At 42.8% G+C, this 20093-nt stretch overlaps 1 protein-coding gene across 3 annotated transcripts in view; it reads left to right on the top strand.

Moving 5' to 3' along the window:
• EYA4 (EYA transcriptional coactivator and phosphatase 4) overlaps positions 1–20093 on the top strand; it is a 619370-nt gene that overhangs the window by 494945 nt on the left and 104332 nt on the right. For all 3 annotated transcript variants that reach the window (XM_073575843.1, XM_073575844.1, XM_073575845.1), the window contains one exon: positions 7088–7224. In XM_073575843.1, coding sequence (XP_073431944.1) covers positions 7088–7224 — 137 coding nt within the window. The remainder of the gene's footprint in view (positions 1–7087; positions 7225–20093) is intronic.

Below are 20093 nucleotides of genomic sequence, written 5' to 3' on the forward strand. Positions count from 1 at the left end.
CAATCTGCCAAAACCCTATCAAAGACATAAGCCAACCAGCTGATATGAAAGAGGCCCTGAAGCAGCTAGGCTTCAAAAACTGAATCAGCACTCAGGTATTTTCAGAAGACAGAGCTAATTGAATTCAGCACACCCCAGCAGGGAATGGCAGAAATCCAGAAAAACAAAGTCAAAACACAAAAGCAAAAGGCAGAGCAGCAAACTTAGCTTTGGAGGAGCAGGAATTCAGACTGGTCTCCAAGGATCCCACAGAGAAATCACCCGCAGGGCAGAAGGGCGTCGGCAGCCTTATATCCAGTCCGTAACTCCACTCAGCCAGTCATCATAATCAGCCTCAGGTGTTTGACAATCAGGCTCACTACCTTTCTTCACCAGAAAAGGGAGTTCCTCGGGCCTCAGTAATGAAGGGGAAAATAAACTCACAACAGTACCTCCCCCTTGAGGAGGGGTCACCGAACCCTCAACTACGCCACCAGGGCGATCAGGGTGAGCCCGATGAAAGGCACGCACCAATCGTTTGGCGGGAATCCAGTACTTTCTCTACCTCATACTCCATGTTACCTTCAACCAATACAGGGTCTGGAGGTGCCACCCCCGGAACAACAGGTTCAACAAACCTCTTCAACAAAGATTTATGGAACACATTATGGATTTTAAATGTGACAGGAAGAGCCAAACGAAAAGAGACTGGATTAATAATCTCCACAATCTTGTAAGGTCCAATAAATCTAGGCTTAAACTTAGGAGAAGCCACCTTCATAGCAATATTTTTTGATGATAACCACACCATATCACCTACCTTAAACTGGGGACCAATGGTCCTATGTCGGTTGGAAAACCGCTGGGCCTTCTACTGGGAGAGAGACAACTTATTCACCACTTGGTCCCAGATCTGGTGCATTCTCTCCACCACAGTGTCAACACCTGGGCAGGCAGAGGGCTCCACCTGCCCTGAAGAAAATCAAGGATGAAACCCAAAGTTACAAAAAAAAGGTGACATCAAAGTGGCAGAACTAGCTCTATTATTCAAAGCAAATTTGGCCAAGGGCAAAAATGAAACCCAATCATCCTGATCAGCAGAAATAAAACATCTCAAATATGACTCCAAGGTTTGGTTTGTTCTCTCTGTCTGCCCATTGGTCTGAGGGTGAAAAGCAGAGGAGAAGGACAACTGAATTCCCAGCCTGGAACAGAAAGTTCTCCAAAATCTAGACACAAACTGGACTCCTCTGTCAGATACAATGTTCTCAGGAATCCCGTGCAAACGAACCACCTGTTGTAAAAACAGGGGCACCAACTCAGAGGAAGATGGCAACTTAGGGAGTGGTATAAGATGAACCATCTTAGAGAACCTATCTCAAATCACCCAAATAACAGTCATCCTCTGAGAGACAGGCATATCAGAGATGAAATCCATTGAAATATGGGTCCATGGCCTCTTGGGGACAGGCAAAGGCATCAACAACCCACTAGAGCGAGAACACGATTTAGACCGGGAGCACGTCCCACAGGACAGCACAAAATTCCTGACATCACGAGACAAGGAGGGCCACCAAAAAAACCGACTCACCAGATCTCTAGTACCAAAAATACCTGGATGACCAGCCAAAGCAGAGCAATGAACTTCAGAGATCACTCTCTTCTTCCACTGGTCAGGAACATACAACTTTCCACTGGGACAACGCTCAGGTTTGTCCTCTTGGAACTCTTCCAGAGCACGTCTCAAATCGGGCGAGATGGCAGAAAGAACTACCCCTTCGCCTAAGATGGTAGCAGGCTTGGTCACCACAGGAGAATCAGCAAGGAAGCTCCTAGAGAGGGCGTCTGCCTTGACATTCTTTGTTCCAGGAAGAAAAGAAACCACAAAATCAAAACGTGTAAAAAACAAGGCCCACCTAGCCTGTCTAGGGTTCAAGCGCTTAGCCGACTCTAGGTAAATCAAATTCTTGTGGTCAGTGAGGACCACGACTTGATGCTTAGCTCCCTCCAACCAATGTCTCCACTCCTCAAATGCCCATTTCATGGCCAACAGTTCCCTATTCCCCACATCATAGTTACGTTCAGATGGAGATAACTTTCGGGAAAAGAAAGCACATGGATTCATTTTAGATGTTACAGGATCCTTTTGGGACAAAACAGCTCCTGCACCAATCTCAGAAGCATCCACCTCTACCTGGAATGGAAGTGAGACATCAGGTTGCCGCAAAACCGGGGCGGAGGTGAATCTTCGCTTCAGCTCCTGAAAGGAAGAAACAGCCTCTGGAGACCAATTTAACACATCAGCACCCTTTTTAGTCAAATCAGTCAATGGCTTGGCAATACTAGAAAATTTTGCTATAAATTTCCGATAAAAATTAGCAAAACCCAAAAACTTCTGGAGGGCCTTCAAAGAAGTGGGCTGAACCCAATCGTGAATGGCATGTACCTTGGCCGGGTCCATTTCAATAGTTGACGGGGACAAAATAAATCCCAAAAATGAAATCCTCTGTACTCCAAAAAGGCATTTAGATCCCTTGACATACAGGGAATTCTCCCTCAAGATCCGGAACACAGTCCGAATATGTTCCACATGAGAATCCAAATCCTTGGAGAAGATCAAAATATCATCCAGATAGATAATCAAAAATGTATCGACAAAATCTCGGAAAATATCGTTCATGATGCACTGGAAGACAGAAGGGGCATTAGTGAGCCCAAAAGGCATCACCAGGTACTCAAAATGTCCCTCCGGAGTATTAAACGCCGTCTTCCATTCATCCCCATGCTTAATGCGAATAAGATTATACGCCCCCCTGAGGTCAAGCTTGGTAAACCAGCAAGCACCTTTAACTCTGGAGAATAGATCAGAAATCAGGGGTAACGGATACTGATATTTAACAGTAATTTTGTTGAGGGCACGATAATCAATACAAGGTCTTAATGAACCATCCTTTTTGGCTACAAAAAAAAACCCGGCACCTAAGGGTGACGAGGATGGTCTAATATGACCCTTCTCCAACGCCTCCTTAATATAGGATCGCATAGCCTCATGCTCGGGTACAGATAAATTGAAGAGCCGACCCTTGGGAAATTTACACCCCGGGCTCAGTTCAATTGCACAGTCATAACTCCTATGAGGAGGCAGAGACGCAGACTCATTCTCACTAAATACATCATAAAAGTCCGCCAAATAATCAGGAACATCATGCGACTGAGGAGAGGTGGAAAACACCGGAGCCTCACTAAAGGCACACTGACAACCCCAACTCACCACAGACACAGATTTCCAATCCAAAACTGGATTATGAATCTGTAACCAGGGAAACCCCAGAACAATAGTATCATGCAGATTATGCAACACCAGAAATCTGCAATTTTCTTGATGGTCTGGGGCGATCCGCATTACCACCTGGGTCCAAAACTGGGGTTTATTTTTAGCCAAAGGAGTAGCATCAATTCCCCTCAAAGGGATAGGCGTCTGCAGAGGTGTCATCGGAAATCCACAACGTTTAGCAAAATCCAAGTCCATTAGGTTTAGGGCTGCTCCCGAATCCACAAAAACCTTGGCGGAAAATGTGGACAGGGAGCAGATCAGAGTAATAGCCAGAAGAAACTTAGGTTGAACACCCCCAACAGAAAACGTGTGTGCAAAGCGTTTCTCTCGTTTGGGACAGACAGAAATAATATGCGAGGCATCGCCACAGAAAAAACACAATTTATTACGCCTTCTGAACTCCTGACGCTGCTCTCTGGAAAAAACTCTATCACATTGCATAGGTTCAGACATTTGTTCAACAGGTGGCAACACCTCTCGTGCGGCTTTGCGTTCGCGCAAACGCCGATCAACCTGAATGGCTAATGACATAGAATCGTCAAGACCAGAGGGAACAGGAAATCCCACCATAGTATCTTTTACGGCTTCTGACAACCCCTTCCGAAAGAGAGCAGCCAAGGCATTATCATTCCAGGTAGTAAGTACTGCCCACTTTCGGAATTTTTGACAGTACAATTCTGCAGAATCACGACCCTGGCTCAATGCCAGCAGGGTCTTTTCAGCCTGATCAATGGCATAAAGTTCGTCATACAACAACCCCAAAGCTTGAAAGAATGCGTTCACATTAGTCAGAATAGGATCATCTGGTTTCAAAGAAAATGCCCAATCCTGGGGATCGCCACGCAGCAAAGAGATGACAATTTTAACCTGCTGCACGGAGCTCCCTGACGAGTTAGGCTTCAAGGCAAAAAATAATTTACAATTATTTTTGAAATTCAAAAATTTAGACCGATCCCCAAAAAATACATCAGGTGTAGGAATCTTTGGTTCAGCAGCCTGTGAATGAGCAAGGTAGGCGGAAATTCCCCGCACTTCCGCAGCGAGCTGCTCCACACGATCAGACAATTGCTTTATCTCCATTGAGAGAAAAAAAAATTCCCCCTACGGCCTCAGAGATATAGAGGAAAAAATATACACACTTTTTTTTTTTTTTTACAATTCTTTCCTGCTATTGAGTACCCTAGAATCTGCGGTGAGGCGGGTGATTCTGTTATGAAATGAGTCACCGTAGGAGGCAAAAGCAGAAATACATGCTAAGTCCAGAAAACCAGAGAAGTTGGCAACTATCAGATTGCAGACCCCTGAACCTATCAATACAACTAGCAGTAGCCGTGGGGGGTTCCTACGATGCCCTAGACCCCTCGATCACAGCCGGAGAAATACATAGGCCTAAAGAAAGAAAGGGGAAATCTAAACTGCCCCAGAGCAGACCCCAAAGCAATAGGCAGCCCCCAACATATAATGACGGTGAAGCAAGATGAAAATACTAACACAGACAGAAAGATAGACTGAGCAAAGGTGGGGCCCCAAAACTACCTAGATAGGAAAGGACAGGAAGGCTGCTGTCTGCAATCTGCCAAAACCCTATCAAAGACATAAGCCAACCAGCTGATATGAAAAAGGCCCTGAAGCAGCTAGGCTTCAAAAACTAAATCAGCACTCAGGTATTTTCAGAAGACAGAGCTAAATGAATTCAGCACACCCCAGCAGGGAATGGCAGAAATCCAGAAAAACAAAGCAAAAACAAAGTCAAAACACAAAAGCAAAAGGCAGAGCAGCAAACTTAGCTTTGGAGGAGCAGGAATTCAGACTGGTCTCCAAGGATCCCACAGAGAAATCACCCGCAGGGCAGAAGGGCATCGGCAGCCTTATATCCAGTCCGTAACTCCACTCAGCCAGTCATCATAATCAGCCTCAGGTGTTTGACAATCAGGCTCACCACCTTTCTTCACCAGAAGAGGGAGTTCCTCGGGCCTCAGTAATGAAGGAGAAAATGAACTCACAACACACTTCTATTTATTCAGGTGTCTCCTCTCTCCATCTAGTAGCTGTGCTTTTCCAATGTATCCACATATCATGAGTGTTTTATGCACTTTTATTCTTATCACTTTTGTGTGTAATAACATCACCACCTTACTGAGTTTATAACTTTCATGAAACGTTATCAGTAAGCACTTTACTGCAGGCATATTATTGTGTATATTGAGCATGACACTTGTATTGTTATTTTATCACTATTTTATCATTTTTTACATTGTGAATTGCAATTTTTGGCCTAATTCTATCTGTATATTCTATTTTTTCTGGGCCATTAATTTACATGTGGATGTGTGGACGCATTTTTAATTAATTGTTCTTGTATACTTTGTTTTCTTTTGTTCCCATTATTGTCTTTCTGATTTTATAATAATTATTCAATAAAATATTTAAATTATTATTATTATTATTATTATATCTTTTGGACTTTCTGATCCGTTTTTCTCTCTTCTTTATATTTTCCTTTGGTATTTTGCAATTGGTCCGTGATTAATTTTCACACTGTCTTTCTCTTTTGGTTGCAAGGTTCACACTTTTTATCCACTTATATATAATTTTTATTTTCACATTATCTTCACCTTGCTTCTATTAGTATTCCTTTGTTTTATCGTTTTTGCTGACACCAGTGACCGGAGTAAACTTTATATCTCTGATCACAGCTGAGCGCTCACGCTGTCATTTGACAGCGTGGGAACCGTGGCTCTCTGACCAGCGGGAATGATTTCACAGCCGATCAGAAGCAGTTTTTGCCACACTGTCATGCACATGACAGCATGACGAAAACACCTGGTGTTCAGGCAGCTGAACCCGTACAGTTACACAGACTTCCTGGTGAAGTCCATGTTCGGTACTGATGCCGAACTTTACTTTTTGGGAACACACATCTCTAATTCTTGGCACTGACCCAGCATGATGGTCCCTTGCCTCTGGTTTGTTCCTTTCACCAGGAGCCTTTCCATGGAAGCAATCCAGTGGACCCCATTATAAGTCCAGATCCCTTTACTGTGATTAAAGGCTAAGGGCTGGTGTTGCTCTGAAATCTGCCAGACAGAATCTCCTTGTGTCAAGTATGTCCAAGGTAGTCCTTTTTGAGCCTGAGGCCTCTGACAGAAGTGACAAAAAATGTTACTTGATAAAGTAATCTATAAAATAAAGAGTAAAAAAATCTTTTCTGGGTCTGTACCAGGTCAACATTTTACATTCTTAAGACACGTATCCTTGGTTTCTTTAAATATTTATATATTTACATGACAAACTACTTTTTTGTGATATCTGATCCATTGTTCACTACAGTATTGAGAATGTCCTTAGTGCTGCTGTTATGTTAACTGTCTAGACTTGGGTTCAAATTCTACTCCTTAATATAAAAAATGTCTATGTTTATGAATACATTGTTCAAGGAATAATCAACATTTAGGTAAAATATCAATGTCAAAATCAGAGAGTATAATTAATGAAAGTGAGCTGCAATACTATTAAAGACCACAACAACACAATGTGTGAAGAGGTTCTGGTTCCTGTGTGCTGAAACTCCTTCAATCAGAAGAATGGGTGGGGGTTTTGAGGCCGCTACCCTACTGATCTGATATTGTTGACTTATCCTAAGGTTAGGTCATCGATATTAAAGCCTTAAAACAAAATTGTACTAGTTTATCATGTATATTAGTTGATATATCACAAGATGGGGAACTGTAGTACTGATTGTTTTATCTAAAATGTGTTTCCCTTTTTTTCTAGGGGATTTTGACACAGTACAGAGTCCCTCAACGCCTATCAAAGATCTTGATGACAGGACGTGTAGAAGTGCTGGGTCAAAGTCTCGGGGAAGAGGAAGAAAAAATAATCCGTCACCTCCACCTGACAGCGATTTGGAAGTAAGAAAGTATTTATGAATACACTGAAATTTCTATTGCTTATGAAGTTTCTGTTTTAGCTGAGGTGTACGAGCATGGCTGTCAAACAAATATCCCTGTTCAGGTCTTTAAGCCTGTAGTCAGGGTATTTGCTGTCTGGCTCAAGAATAAGGAATAGGTTATTTTTTAGTTGTACATACCGTATTTATTTTTATAGACCGTTGTTGCCAAGATTTAGAAAATTCCAAGTTTACTTTCAGCTATGAAGATTCTGTGCTGGCTACTGTCCCAGATACTATTGAATATGGATTTACACGTGCATTTGAGTAGTTTGGTATTAGGGGTTTTGAGCTGTTTTAGCATGCCAAAATAACTGTCCTGTGCTTCATTGAATGTAGGAGTTTATTTCAAAGGGAGTTACTGATTTAGTAGATGTGGAAGTGTGCCGTGCTTCTTATAAAAAAATTCTACGCATAAAGCACCCTTTCTACTCACATCACATTGAGCGTACTAATAGGTACATTTCTTGCTGTTTCATCAATACCCTTACCATGGCATACCATAGGATAGTACAAAGTGCCAATATTCTGGTATATGGACACCATACTAAAACGGTCTCCAGATATTTACCCCTATGCTCTCAGGCTGTAGTCAACATGCAATTCAAACCCTTTCCAAAACTAGTCTGATTATGTTGTAGAGGTTACGGAATAATTTTTTCCCAAAAAAATATGAAATCCTATTCCATTTTAAAAGCCACCCAACTTAGACCTCTCCAGTTTGGAATTTTATCATTTACATTTTTGCTGCCATGTTCCCGGAGAATCCCTCTTCTGGGAAGTAAGATGAATTCTTGATAAATCAAAAACTTGTGAGCATCCTAACAAATATTTTGAATATTTTCTGGAACCTGTTCATCCTCAATGCTATTTCCCCAGAACTTAGAATGGAACATTTCCTTGTTATCACCACTTTTTTTTTTTTTTTTTGCTCATCTTATTTAATATTTTCCTTCCTGCACTTTCCCCATAAATTGAAATTATAAGGCTGTGCGCATACGTTGCATTTTTGTGATGCACATTTGTCACAAAACTCGAAAGGTCTCCTGATGTCAGCAACGTGAATGAGAATCCTGAAGTCTCATGCACACGTTGCGTAGGCCGGGTTCACATAGCGTTAACCAGCCCTATCAACGCATACCATTGACGGGCTGCGTTAACGCTATACGCTGATGATTCATCAGCGCTAGCTGTGACGGAGCCTCAGACGCTGCAGGCCGCGTCCGAGGCTCCGTCAGTGCTTAACGGCACATCGTGAACGTGTGCCGCTTTACGGCATACGTCGCGATGCGCTAGTTAATGGGGGGGCTATGGCAGCGTTAACAGACTGTGTTACACCGCGTTATACCGTGGTGTAATGCAGTCCATTAAATGGACTGTCATAGCGCAGTATGAATCCAGCCTTATTTGTGACTTGCAGATTTACATCTGCAGCATGTCCATTCTTTGAGCTTTTGTTGCAGATTTCACCAATATGAATTAGTGGAGAAACATCTGCAACAAAAGCTCATGTAAAAAAATTTGCCAAGTTGCATTTTTCCTGCCAAAAGAAATTATTCTAGCAAATACTTACAAAGTGCACATAGCCTTGCAGTTCATTGTTTCTTCAGGTAGCTTTATAAATACTTTAGGTACACTAATTAATCGGCATGTTTAGTTCCTTGATATGCACAAATGCACATACAGTTAGCACATTTATGGTTATAGATGAAAAATAATGAAGCTTTGGTATAGTAACAATCCTGAGTGAATGAATGGATATTTTTTCTCCTTGTGTTAGATTATACTGATGAAGCAGTGTAACTGATGTAACTTTTGTGATGAGCATCTGTACTACACAAATAGACATTAGCTATATCTGTGTGAAAATCCAATATTTGATTGTTCTCCTACATATTTTATTAACCATGGTAAATTATAATATCCACTGATTGAAATATCTAAAAGTACTCAAGTAGACCATGTATCAATATACCAATATATCAATAGAGAATTTTGAGCCACCGTTAAACAAAAAGTATCTAAACTTTGCTTTTTATCATTTTGACCAGCATGGAAAGTTAGAAAACTTTGCAAATTATTTTATTATATTTGTCTTCATTCCTGAAAAAAAAAAATATATAAGTTGCTTAAGCACCCTTGCTTTTGCAGTCTATTTTACTCCATTTAGCTGTACTCATTTGCAGTACAGATGATGACAGTGAAAGGGTCAGCACTCTGGGTTTAAGCTGCTGCTGGAGATGTGTCATGCTGTGATGGCCTTCGGTAAGAAAGAAGGGCCTCAAACTGTCCATGGAACTGAGACTCTAACTATTCCTCTCCCTGGGGTACTCTTTGTTAGGAATCTGTGTCCTGCCATACATATGCAGAGATCCAGATCCGCTCATTTGTCTCCAGAGGCTAAGTCCTTTCAGCCAGCTTCTGAGCATGGTCGTGGAATGAGTTCCCATTGGAGTTCAGGAGTCAGGTGCTCAGGTCCTGCTCCTGATTCCATTGGTTCAGCTCAGGGCTCTGGAGATTTGCGGCAGGTCCCGTACGCTATAAAAAGTGCGCATGGCCATTCCGCCATGCGCTAGTATTTTCATACTGCTGCTGTATGTATGGTGATGGATGCTTGGACTGGTGACTGACTTATTATGAAACCCCTTCCCTCTGATATTACGATTGTGTGAGTGATTGGGCAGCCACCAGTATCAGCGCCAGCGCGCCTAGCTCCATCTTAGTCAGCACCTTAGCGTCTGCATTGCGCCAGCCGTTTGGAGCGTCTTGCCTGCGCTCTCGCCACGCTGCAGTTGCAGCCTATACCCGCGTCCGCAGTTGCGACGCCTCGTGTCTTATCAAACGGTAGGTCTAGAGGGAGTAGTCCTGCTGCCTAAGGCTACTTCTGTGACTGTAAATACCGTGACACTTTCGCTGAGACTCTGTGAGTCTAAAAACAGACTCAGCGTTATTACACATGTATGTATGCTTGCAGCTCTGTGGGTGAGACAGAGTTTGTGTATACTTGCAGCGCTGTGAGTAAAACTGAGCTCGCTCCAGCATTACTTTATATGTCTTTATGCTTGCAGCTCTGTGTGTTCAACAGAGCTTGCTTTCTGCATCTGGGTCTCGTCCAAACCCTGGGCACTTCACCGCCTGATAGCTCTGCAACCGTCTAGCAGCAATTTCACCAACTACCGCACGGTGGACCCCGAGCGGTCGGCGCACTTTATTTATAATTTTATTTAGTGCGTTCCACCGCTCATAACATAATACTAGCGCCAGGGTCTGGCTAGAGATGGCAGACCAGCAGCAGCTGTTACAGGTCGTGCGACAGCTCGAGGCTCGTCTGGCTACCCTTGAGAGGTCTCTCGCAGCTGCGCAGGCCACAGATGCTGCTGTTCAGGCACTCACAGAGGCGGTAGGGCGTATGTCCATGTCCGTCCCTGCGCCGACAGTTACCTGCCTCCCATTGCCCGATAAATATTCTGGGGATGGCGCCTCCTGCAGGGGTTTCATCAGCCAGTGCTCGATACACCTGGAGCTGCTGGCTGCTCAATTCCCCATGGAGCGGGCTAAGGTGGCCTTTATTGTCTCCCTACTGTCGGGCAAGGTGCTGGAATGGGCTGCGCCTCTGTGGGAACGTGGTGATCCTGAGATTCGGACCGCTGCCAACTTGCTTACAGCCATCAGGCAAGTTTTTCTCGGTCCTCGGGTCACTCACGACACGTCTCTGCAATTACTCGCCCTAACCCAGGGGTCACTCTCGGTCAGCCAGTATGCTGTTCGTTTTCGGACACTGGCGTCCGAGTTGGAATGGTCCGACAGGGCCTTAATCCCCGTCTTTTGGCGAGATCTAGCAGAGCACGTGAAGGATGCTCTCTCTACTAGAGAGATCCCCACCAGTTTAGAGGAGCTAATTTCCGTCTCCTCACGGATTGACCTCCGTTTTTCGGAGTGCGGTATGGAGCAGGCGCACTCCAAGCGCAAATCCGTTTCAGCTCCCAAATTTTTTGGACCTCTTGAGCTGGCGGAGCCAGAGGTTCTACCTCCTGAGCCCATGGAGATATCTTGTACCAACCTTAATTCAGACTCCGACCAGGAATCCATTTGCGGTTGTCACCATGTTTGTGCGGTTTCTTCGGAAGCCGTCTCCCCGCAAAAGGTGGAGTCTGAACCGGTCATCGAGACTTTTGTGCCTCCTCATCTCAGGGCTCAGGTGCTCGCCTGGGCACATGCGCCCAACACGCACCATCATCGGGGCTATATGCAGGTCTCAAAGCTACTGGCTGGTGCGTATTGGTGGCCCCATAGAGCTCGGGACATTAAAAAATTTATTCAGGCTTGCACCCTTTGTGCTCAGCCTAACCATCCCAGGTAGAGTGTGGTGACATCTGCCGACACGCGGCGGCGTGCCTCGGTCATTCCCGCTCCTGCCATCTCCCAGGTGTCCCTCTTGAAACCTGGTGACCTCGATTCCACTGATGTCTTCCTCGTGTCTCGGGTGACTGTAACACCTACCTGGACACCAAGCTCGTCCTCGGACGAGTTTGAGCCCTGTGCCAACGTAGGGCACGGGTCAGTCGCTCGGAAGGTTCAGGGAGGAGGGGGCCTTAGGAGGGGGGTAATGTTAGGAATCTGTGTCCTGCCATACATATGCAGAGATCCAGATCCTCACATTTGTCTCCAGAGGCTAAGTCCTTTCAGCCAGCTTTTGAGCATGCTCGTGGAATGAGTTCCCATTGAGTTCAGGAGTCAGGTGCTCAGGTCCTGCTTCTTATTCCATTGGTTCAGCTCAGGGCTGTGGATATTTCCGGCAGGTCCCGTACGCTATAAAAAGTGCGCATGGCCATTCCGCCATGTGCTAATATTTTCATACTGCTGCTGTATGTATGGTGATGGATGCTTGGACTGGTGACTGACTTATTATGAAACCCCTTCCCTCTGATATTATGATTGTGTGAGTGATTGGGCAGCCGCCAGTAGCAGCGCCAGCGCACCTAGCTCCATCTTAGTCAGCAGCTTAGCGTCTGCATTGCGCCAGCTGTTTGGAACGTCTTGCCTGCGGCTCTCGCCGCGCTGCAGTTGCAGCCTATACCCGCGTCCGCAGTTGCGACGCCTCGTGTCTTATCAAACGGTAGGTCTAGAGGGAGTAGTCTTGCTGCCTAAGGCTACTTCTGTGACTGTAAATACCGTGACACTTTCGCTGAGACTCTGTGAGTCTATAAACAGACTCAGCGTTATTACACATGTATGTATGCTTGCAGCTCTGTGGGTGAGACAGAGTTTGTATGTGCTTGCAGCTCTGTGAGTGAAACAGAGCTTGTGTATGCTTGCAGCTCTGTGAGTAAAACTGAGCTCGCTCCAGTATTACTTTATATGTCTTTATGCTTGCAGCTCTGTGTGTTCAACAGAGCTTGCTTTCTGCATCTGGGCCTCGTCCAAACCCTGTGCACATCACCACCTGATAGCTCTGCAACCGTCTAGCAGCGGTTTCACCAACTGCCGCACGTTGGACCCCGAGCTGTGAACGCACTTTATTTATAATTTTATTTAGTGCGTTCCACCGCTCATAACACTCTTGAAGGTAGAGAGTCCTGGGTCTCCGACCTTGCTAGGCTACCTTTAAACCTTAATTTGTCCCCTCCCCCATGAGGCATGGGACATAAAAGTAAAGTAAACAAGACAAAACAGGGATAGCAGAAACCTCTATCATACAAAAGCAAAAAAACAACAACATGGAGGAATAAAAACTAAATGGGAACAGGGACCAGGAAATAACCACACACATACTACAGCAAACGACAGAACACTACTACAATAGCTCTACTCCAACCACTTTAGCACTCAGTACAGGAAAATTAATCTTTCACCGGCAGGGACAAACCACCCAGAGCCAGTATATATAGAGGGAGTAAATGATAAGCAGTTTCAGCTGAGAACAACTAGTTTGTATGGTCTAGGCCAGCGTAGAAAGAGTCCTTAACCCTCTCAGTACCAAAGGAAACTAAATCCATTTAAAATAGGACATGAATCACACCATCTTTAAAAACCTGTGATTCATTACCTGACGCGAACATCTAACGCCGGGTCTTCCAAGGGGATTTAACAAGCTCATGACAAGATGGTTCTGAAAAGCACACCACTCATAGAGTGAAGTCAGATGCTGAATCTTTCACTGCCATGATCAGTACGCCAAATCAGAATGTTTTGATATCAATACAGCTGAAGACAGGCAAACAGAATGGGGAAATGTAACGTTCCATGCAGAACAAAAGCATTTTTAAAAAATGAAACATTAGCTACTCTTTGAACAGCACCAAGTGGTATACAATACAACTGCCTCATTGTAAATGCTGTGCAACAAACACTGTTTACCATTTGTTGCAAATTCAGTAGAAATTCTACTTAATTTCTACAAAACTTACTTTGTGACTTTGAAAGGATCATTTAGAAATTGAAATGTCTTCCCAAGTGTAGCTGTGCTCAAAGAAAACAAATAGGTAACCGAATGGCGACAGGAGCTCAGTCCCATATCCTATACAACTGCATGTTCTTACTTTTAATACAAATGGAAGGATAAAGTTGCCAAGATGCATAATGTGACTTAGTAAACAGAATAGGTTGTGAGGGAACAGTTCCATATATTAGTCAACTTGCAGAAAACTTGCCAATATTGTTCCAAATTCACTTGCTATTTTACATAACAGTAAAATAATGTAAATAATACAATACAAGTGCAATATTAAAGGCAAAAGTGGACAGTGTACAGTACTAGCAACCTCATTATATATTACATGTGCTTCCTGTATCTTAGCCACACTAAAGGTACATGTATTTAAAGGAGGAACCTTCTCATCTCAACTTTCTTTTTTCATATAGAGTATAAGAGTTAGAATTACAAAGCAATTTGATTCTTAAAAGGAAAATTGTGACCAGTTGACATGTTTTACTTAGCCAACAAATGTCACACATCCCAGCATTTAAAGTGGCCGAAGAGGAACACTTGAGGTGGTTATGCGCTAAAGCAAACACTATTTTTAACGCTTGCTGCCCTAAAATAGTAGTGGAACTTAATGTGGTCTGTGTACTAAAGCTGTTGCATTCTTAGACAGTTAATACACTGTAATACAGTTGGTCAGTCAGTACCTTTCCACTGTATTCGCATGTATAAACGGCAGTATGTTTGGACGCAAACATACATAGTCAAGTGTTTTAGTTTAAAGACAATCCTTGGTCTGATCACAATTGCTACAAAGATCAGCTAATTTCTAGGGGCCTATTTCATGCAATCTTCAGCTTAACAGGTTTTCACTGCTATATGTTTCACTTGCAATGAAAAAATAAATGGTCATCTATGCTTTATATGGATTGGCATTGTCCATCCAAGCTTTTAGATAGCAGCTGGCGACTCTAAATCGCAGTTAGTGAGGCATCTCAGATGAACAACACCTCAAGAAGCTCCATGCACTATATTAAGGAAGTTATCAACATATCTTTGAACACAGACACACAAAATATTTAAAGAATTAGCAAATAATTAAACTAATTCATTAATTAGTGTGATATATTTACAAGAATTAATCTTTTATAAATTTGACAGTTTCAAGAATTGTCCTGTATATATGCTGACTCGATAGGGATGAAATCAAAGCGTTTATATCTACCATCATTGTGAAACTTTTGCTTCTTCCTCAAGTTACAGGAACTGTACTTCTTGAGACAATCCAACACAATCCCAGTTCACATCTCCCATGTCCTTATTTCCAGATCTCTTTGATAAAACTATGGCTGAACAAAACTTAACTGATAGATTGGATCTGATCACCAATGATCCCGGAGCTGGTCAAGTTTTAAAGTAGTTGTCCAGGACTAGAGATGAGCGAACATCATTGGCTCCCTCCTTATTCGTCAAGCTATAGCACTTACCGAAGAAGCTGCATCGGGAACCTGAATACCTGGAGCGCTCGAGTCCCAATATTCAGCTGTTCAAAGCCGCATCTGCATGTGTCGTGGCTGTGTGACAGTCACAACACATGCATGGAGAGCAAGCTTCTTCAGTAATCTATATCCAGGACTAAGGCTAGTTTCACACTTGCTTTTTTTTGCAGCGCGTTTTTCCCGCAAAAAAACGCATTGAAAAAACGCATACATAAGCATACAACTGCTGCGTTTTTTTCAAGCATTTTTATGAGCATGCATGGAAAAAAACGCAGCGTTTTTATGCGTTTGTATGCGTTTTTAGCGCGTTTTTACCGCGTTTGCGTTTTTTTCCAACATTTTTAGGTGGCCCCTCACACTACCCAAACCATGACTTTACTAACCCTAACCCTGACCCTAACCCTAACCCTAACCCTAACCCTGACCCTAACCCTAACCCTAACCCTGACCCTAACCCTTAACCAAATCATACTTAACCCTAACCCAAACCCTAAACCCTAACTAACCCTAACCCTAACCCTAACCCTGACCCTAACCCTAACCCTAACCCTGACCCTAACCCTAACCCTAACCCTAACCCTGACCCTAACCCTAACCCTAACCCTGACCCTAACCCTTAACAAAACCATACTTAACCCTAACCCTGACCCTAACCCTAACCCTAACCCTAACCCTGACCCTAACCCTTAACCAAACCATACTTAACCCTAATCCTGACCCTAACCCTGACCCTAACCCTAACCCTAACCCTAACCCTGACCCTAACCCTTAACAAAACCATACTTAACCCTAATCCTGACCCTAACCCTGACCCTAACCCTTAACAAAACCATACTTAACCCTAACCCTGACCCTAACCCTAACCCTGACCCTAACCCTAACCCTAACCCTAACCCTAACCCTGACCCTAACCCTTAACCAAACCATACTTAACCCTAATCCTGACCCTAACCCTGACCCTAATCCTTAACAAAACCATACTTAACCCTAACCCTGACCCTAACCCTAACCCTGACCCTAACCCTAACCCTAACCCTGACCCTAACCCTAACCCTAACCCTAACCCTGACCCTAACCCTTAACAAAACCATACTTAACCCTAATCCTGACCCTAACCCTGACCCTAACCCTTAACCAAACCATACTTAACCCTAACCCTGACCCAAAACCCAACCCTAACCCTGACCCTGACCCTAACCCTAACCCTAAACCCCCTTAACTAACCCTAACTCTAACCCAAACCCCTAAATTCCATGGTTAAAAAAAAAAAACGCATATGCAAAAAAACGCTTACATGAGCATGCCAGTGCGCACATATGCGCATCCATAGGCTATAATGGCCATTTTTAGCGCAAAACGTGCGCATATGTGCGCATGCGCTTTTTTGCAGGGCCAAAAAATGCAACATGATGCGTCTGGAAAATCCAATCGCACACCCCAAAAAAACGCAGCGCATGAAAATCGCATACATGCGCTTACAAGCGCGCAGGTATGCGCACCCATGTTAAATATAGGGGAAAAAACGCATGCGCAGGTTAGCGTTTTTTTCCAGCGCTAAAAAACGCAAATGTGAAACCAGCCTCATATCCTTAGTAGTGGTCATCAATATTTGTGAGGATTTGAGAAACAGTAGTCCTACATTTGAATTATAACTGCTTTGGCAGCGGCTGGATATAACCAATGCTGATGGTGTTGTTGTCAGAGGCTAGATCATCCAGCTGTGAAGTTTCATATATTCCACTCCCACTGCTTCCTTCCCACTAATACACTTGCTGGAGGCAATGAATGCCAAGTGTGACCTGCATTTGGTACTACAAGTGCTTGGACGGTTGCTACCAGCAGTGCAGGCGGTACAGTGGCTCCTATGTTTTTTTGCTGTTATATTTTTTTTCTCATGCAGCTACATCCATTGCCAGTTCACTTTTTCTCATAATATATATATTTGGACAGAAGAAATGTTTTTTTGTAAATTATGTAAATGTTAACCACAGTTAACTAAACCTGAAAAAATCAAAGAGAAATACTAGCTCGAATACACATGATGGATGGCCAAAAAGGGCTAATGCCATAGTAGCCTGCCTTTAAAGATCAGTGTCAGAAAATGTGTTTTCAATTTCACAATTTGAACAGTTGTGCAAAAACAGGCCTGCACAGTTAAATGTCTCAATGTAGTATAATAATTTTTCAGATTTATGTTTAAGCAGATTAATTCTTCCGGATCAAAAACAACGCCATAACAACAAATGACAGGTTTGTTTTGCTATGTGCAGGTAGCTTTTGAAGACAGATTTTCTAATTTCGACCTCTTTGTAGAACACATGGTGCTTTCATTCATGCCACATTGGTGTCCCACTTTTGTTGCAGTCTCGTGAGAATAAATAAATAAAATGTCAAGAAATCTAGAACTTTCACATTTTGTGGTGTCAGCACTTTCTTCTGATGCTTAGGAACACTGCAAGGAGACTTAGAATATGTGTGACATTTAGACATCTTGAGAACGCACTCATATACTAGTTCTGTACAGTACACAAAGCATCCGAGCTAAAACCAATCAGCAGCAAACAAGAGCTTGTACTGTAGCTTACTGTGTAATTGGCTACTTCCAACCCTTACAGCCAATAGCATGTCATCATGGAGCCTACATCATCGCCCATACCTGATACAATGGTGTATTCTTTCTCTCTAAACACAACGAATCTGAGCTAAATACTTCTGCAGGGTTTTTCAAAGATTTTGTAGATCTGTGAAAAAAATCCTGAATGCAAATTGAAAAGTTTGCGAATTTATGGATCCTGAAATGCAAATACACAAACTATTACTGCTTCTATGTGTATATAATACTGTATAATATATATGTATATTTTTTATAATATACACTTTGTGAGGTAGACGGTTGCAATTTAACTTTTCAAATGCGGAGATTTTTCCTTAGCTTATTTTAAAGATTAAAATAAAAAAGGCAAAATTAACGCAAAAAATATAGCTTGTGGCTGGTTTGACTAGCAAGGCAGGACGCTGATTTCTAAGACAGACAAGTCTTGTTTTCAGCATTTTTCTTCAGTGGCATAATTAGGACAAACTGCCCTCCTATTTGTAATTTGTCAACAAGAAAAACTACGTGATTATTTTATTTCTCTTACTGAGAGCAATCAGTCATAGATTCAGGGGCATAAATAGAATTCATGGGTCCCCATAGCAGAATTTCTAATTGCCCCCATACATCTCCAAAAAAAAAAAGAAAAATCACATATTTGTTGGGGTCATAGAAGAGCATATTTCACAACTTTGCAGCCTTTAAAAAGTTTTTTTTTAACTCCTGCTGAAGTTCTAGATTTCTCTTTCATTGCCCCCATAAAGTTTGATGTCCCCAAGCAAAGTAAAATACTCCCATGTTGAATTCCTCCACATTAGCTTCCACATGCATAGCATTATGGCAAAGCCCACCTCAACTCCCAAAGCAAAGTATGGTGACCCCAACACAATATGATCTCCCAGTGGTGACCTACAGACAGTCCTCCATGCAGTATTATGGACCTACAATTATTATAATGGCCTGCACTAGCCCTCCATGCAATATAATGTCCGCCACAAGGCATGAAGGATCCCACATAAACCTTCACTCTATAATTGCTTGCATGCAGTATAATGGCTCCCCTATAGCCCTCTAAATATTATGATAGACCCCACATAGCCCTCCAAATATTACAATGAGCCCCACATGGCCTTCCATATAGTATAATGGGCCCCATATAGTGCTCCATATAGTATGATGCACTCCTCATAATCCTCCATATGATATAATGGTCTTCTATAGAATATAATCCACTGCCCATAGTCCTCCATAGAATATAATGTTCTCACCATCGTCCTGCATTTAATATAATGCACTCTACATGATCCTCCATATAATATAAGGCAACCCTTATGGTCCTCCATATAATATAATGCATTCTTCATGGTCTTTTATTTAAATATAATGCACTCCCCATGGTCCTCCCTAGAATATAAGGCACTACTCATGGTCCTCCATAGAATATAATGCTCTCCTCATGGTTTGGTCCTTCATACAATATAATGTACTCTCCATGGTCCTCCATACAATATAATGCACTCCCCCATGGTCCTTCATACTCTTTCATGGCCAGCAGTCACTGATTTAACAAAAAAAGACAATATTCACCTCTCCTTATTTCACTCGTTGCTCCAGACTCCTGAATGTGTAATGTGAAGCATCGCACATTTCAGAACAGTGGGCTCGCTGTAATGATGTCATCGTGCTCGCCAGCCTGAGATGTCAAATGCCAAGGAAGAATGATGGAGAGGAAGTGTCAACTAATGCTCCATCCTCAATCATCATTGCTCGCGATGGCGATAATGGGTGGAGGGGCGCCGCCAAAACTGGTGGTTTGTCACTGCATGGAATAAATAAAAGTTGTTATATTGCAGTGCTGCTCATCAGTATATCACAGATCAAGCAGTTCATAGTCACACTCAGTGACTACGCATGTCCTGTACCTTCCGATCACTTGAATCTTGGCATTAGGGCTCATGCAGACAAGCATTTGAAAAATCGTCCAAGTTTCTTCCAAAGAACTCAGACGATTTTCTTTTACTTTTCATCCATGTACCATCTGTATTTCCTTTTTTTTACATCCATGTGACATCCGTGTGTAATACATGTGAGATCCGTTTTCATGCAACTATATTTTTAGAAATGTATCCATAAAAATCAGATGCCACTCAGATATTCTGTTTGGAATCTCTTTTTTTTTTTTTTACTTATCCATAGACTCAAATGGATGAATCCCTTGGATATATTCAGAAGTGGTGCAATTTTTTTTTTTTCTTACGGACAGTTGAATCGAGAAAAATCATTCATCCCCAACAGCCCAATTGAATAATATGTGCTAG

The sequence above is a fragment of the Dendrobates tinctorius genome, unplaced genomic scaffold, assembly GCF_039654945.1.
Source record: "Dendrobates tinctorius isolate UK_male_01 unplaced genomic scaffold, ASM3965494v1 ptg000046l, whole genome shotgun sequence".
Taxonomy (NCBI): Eukaryota; Metazoa; Chordata; class Amphibia; order Anura; family Dendrobatidae; genus Dendrobates; species Dendrobates tinctorius.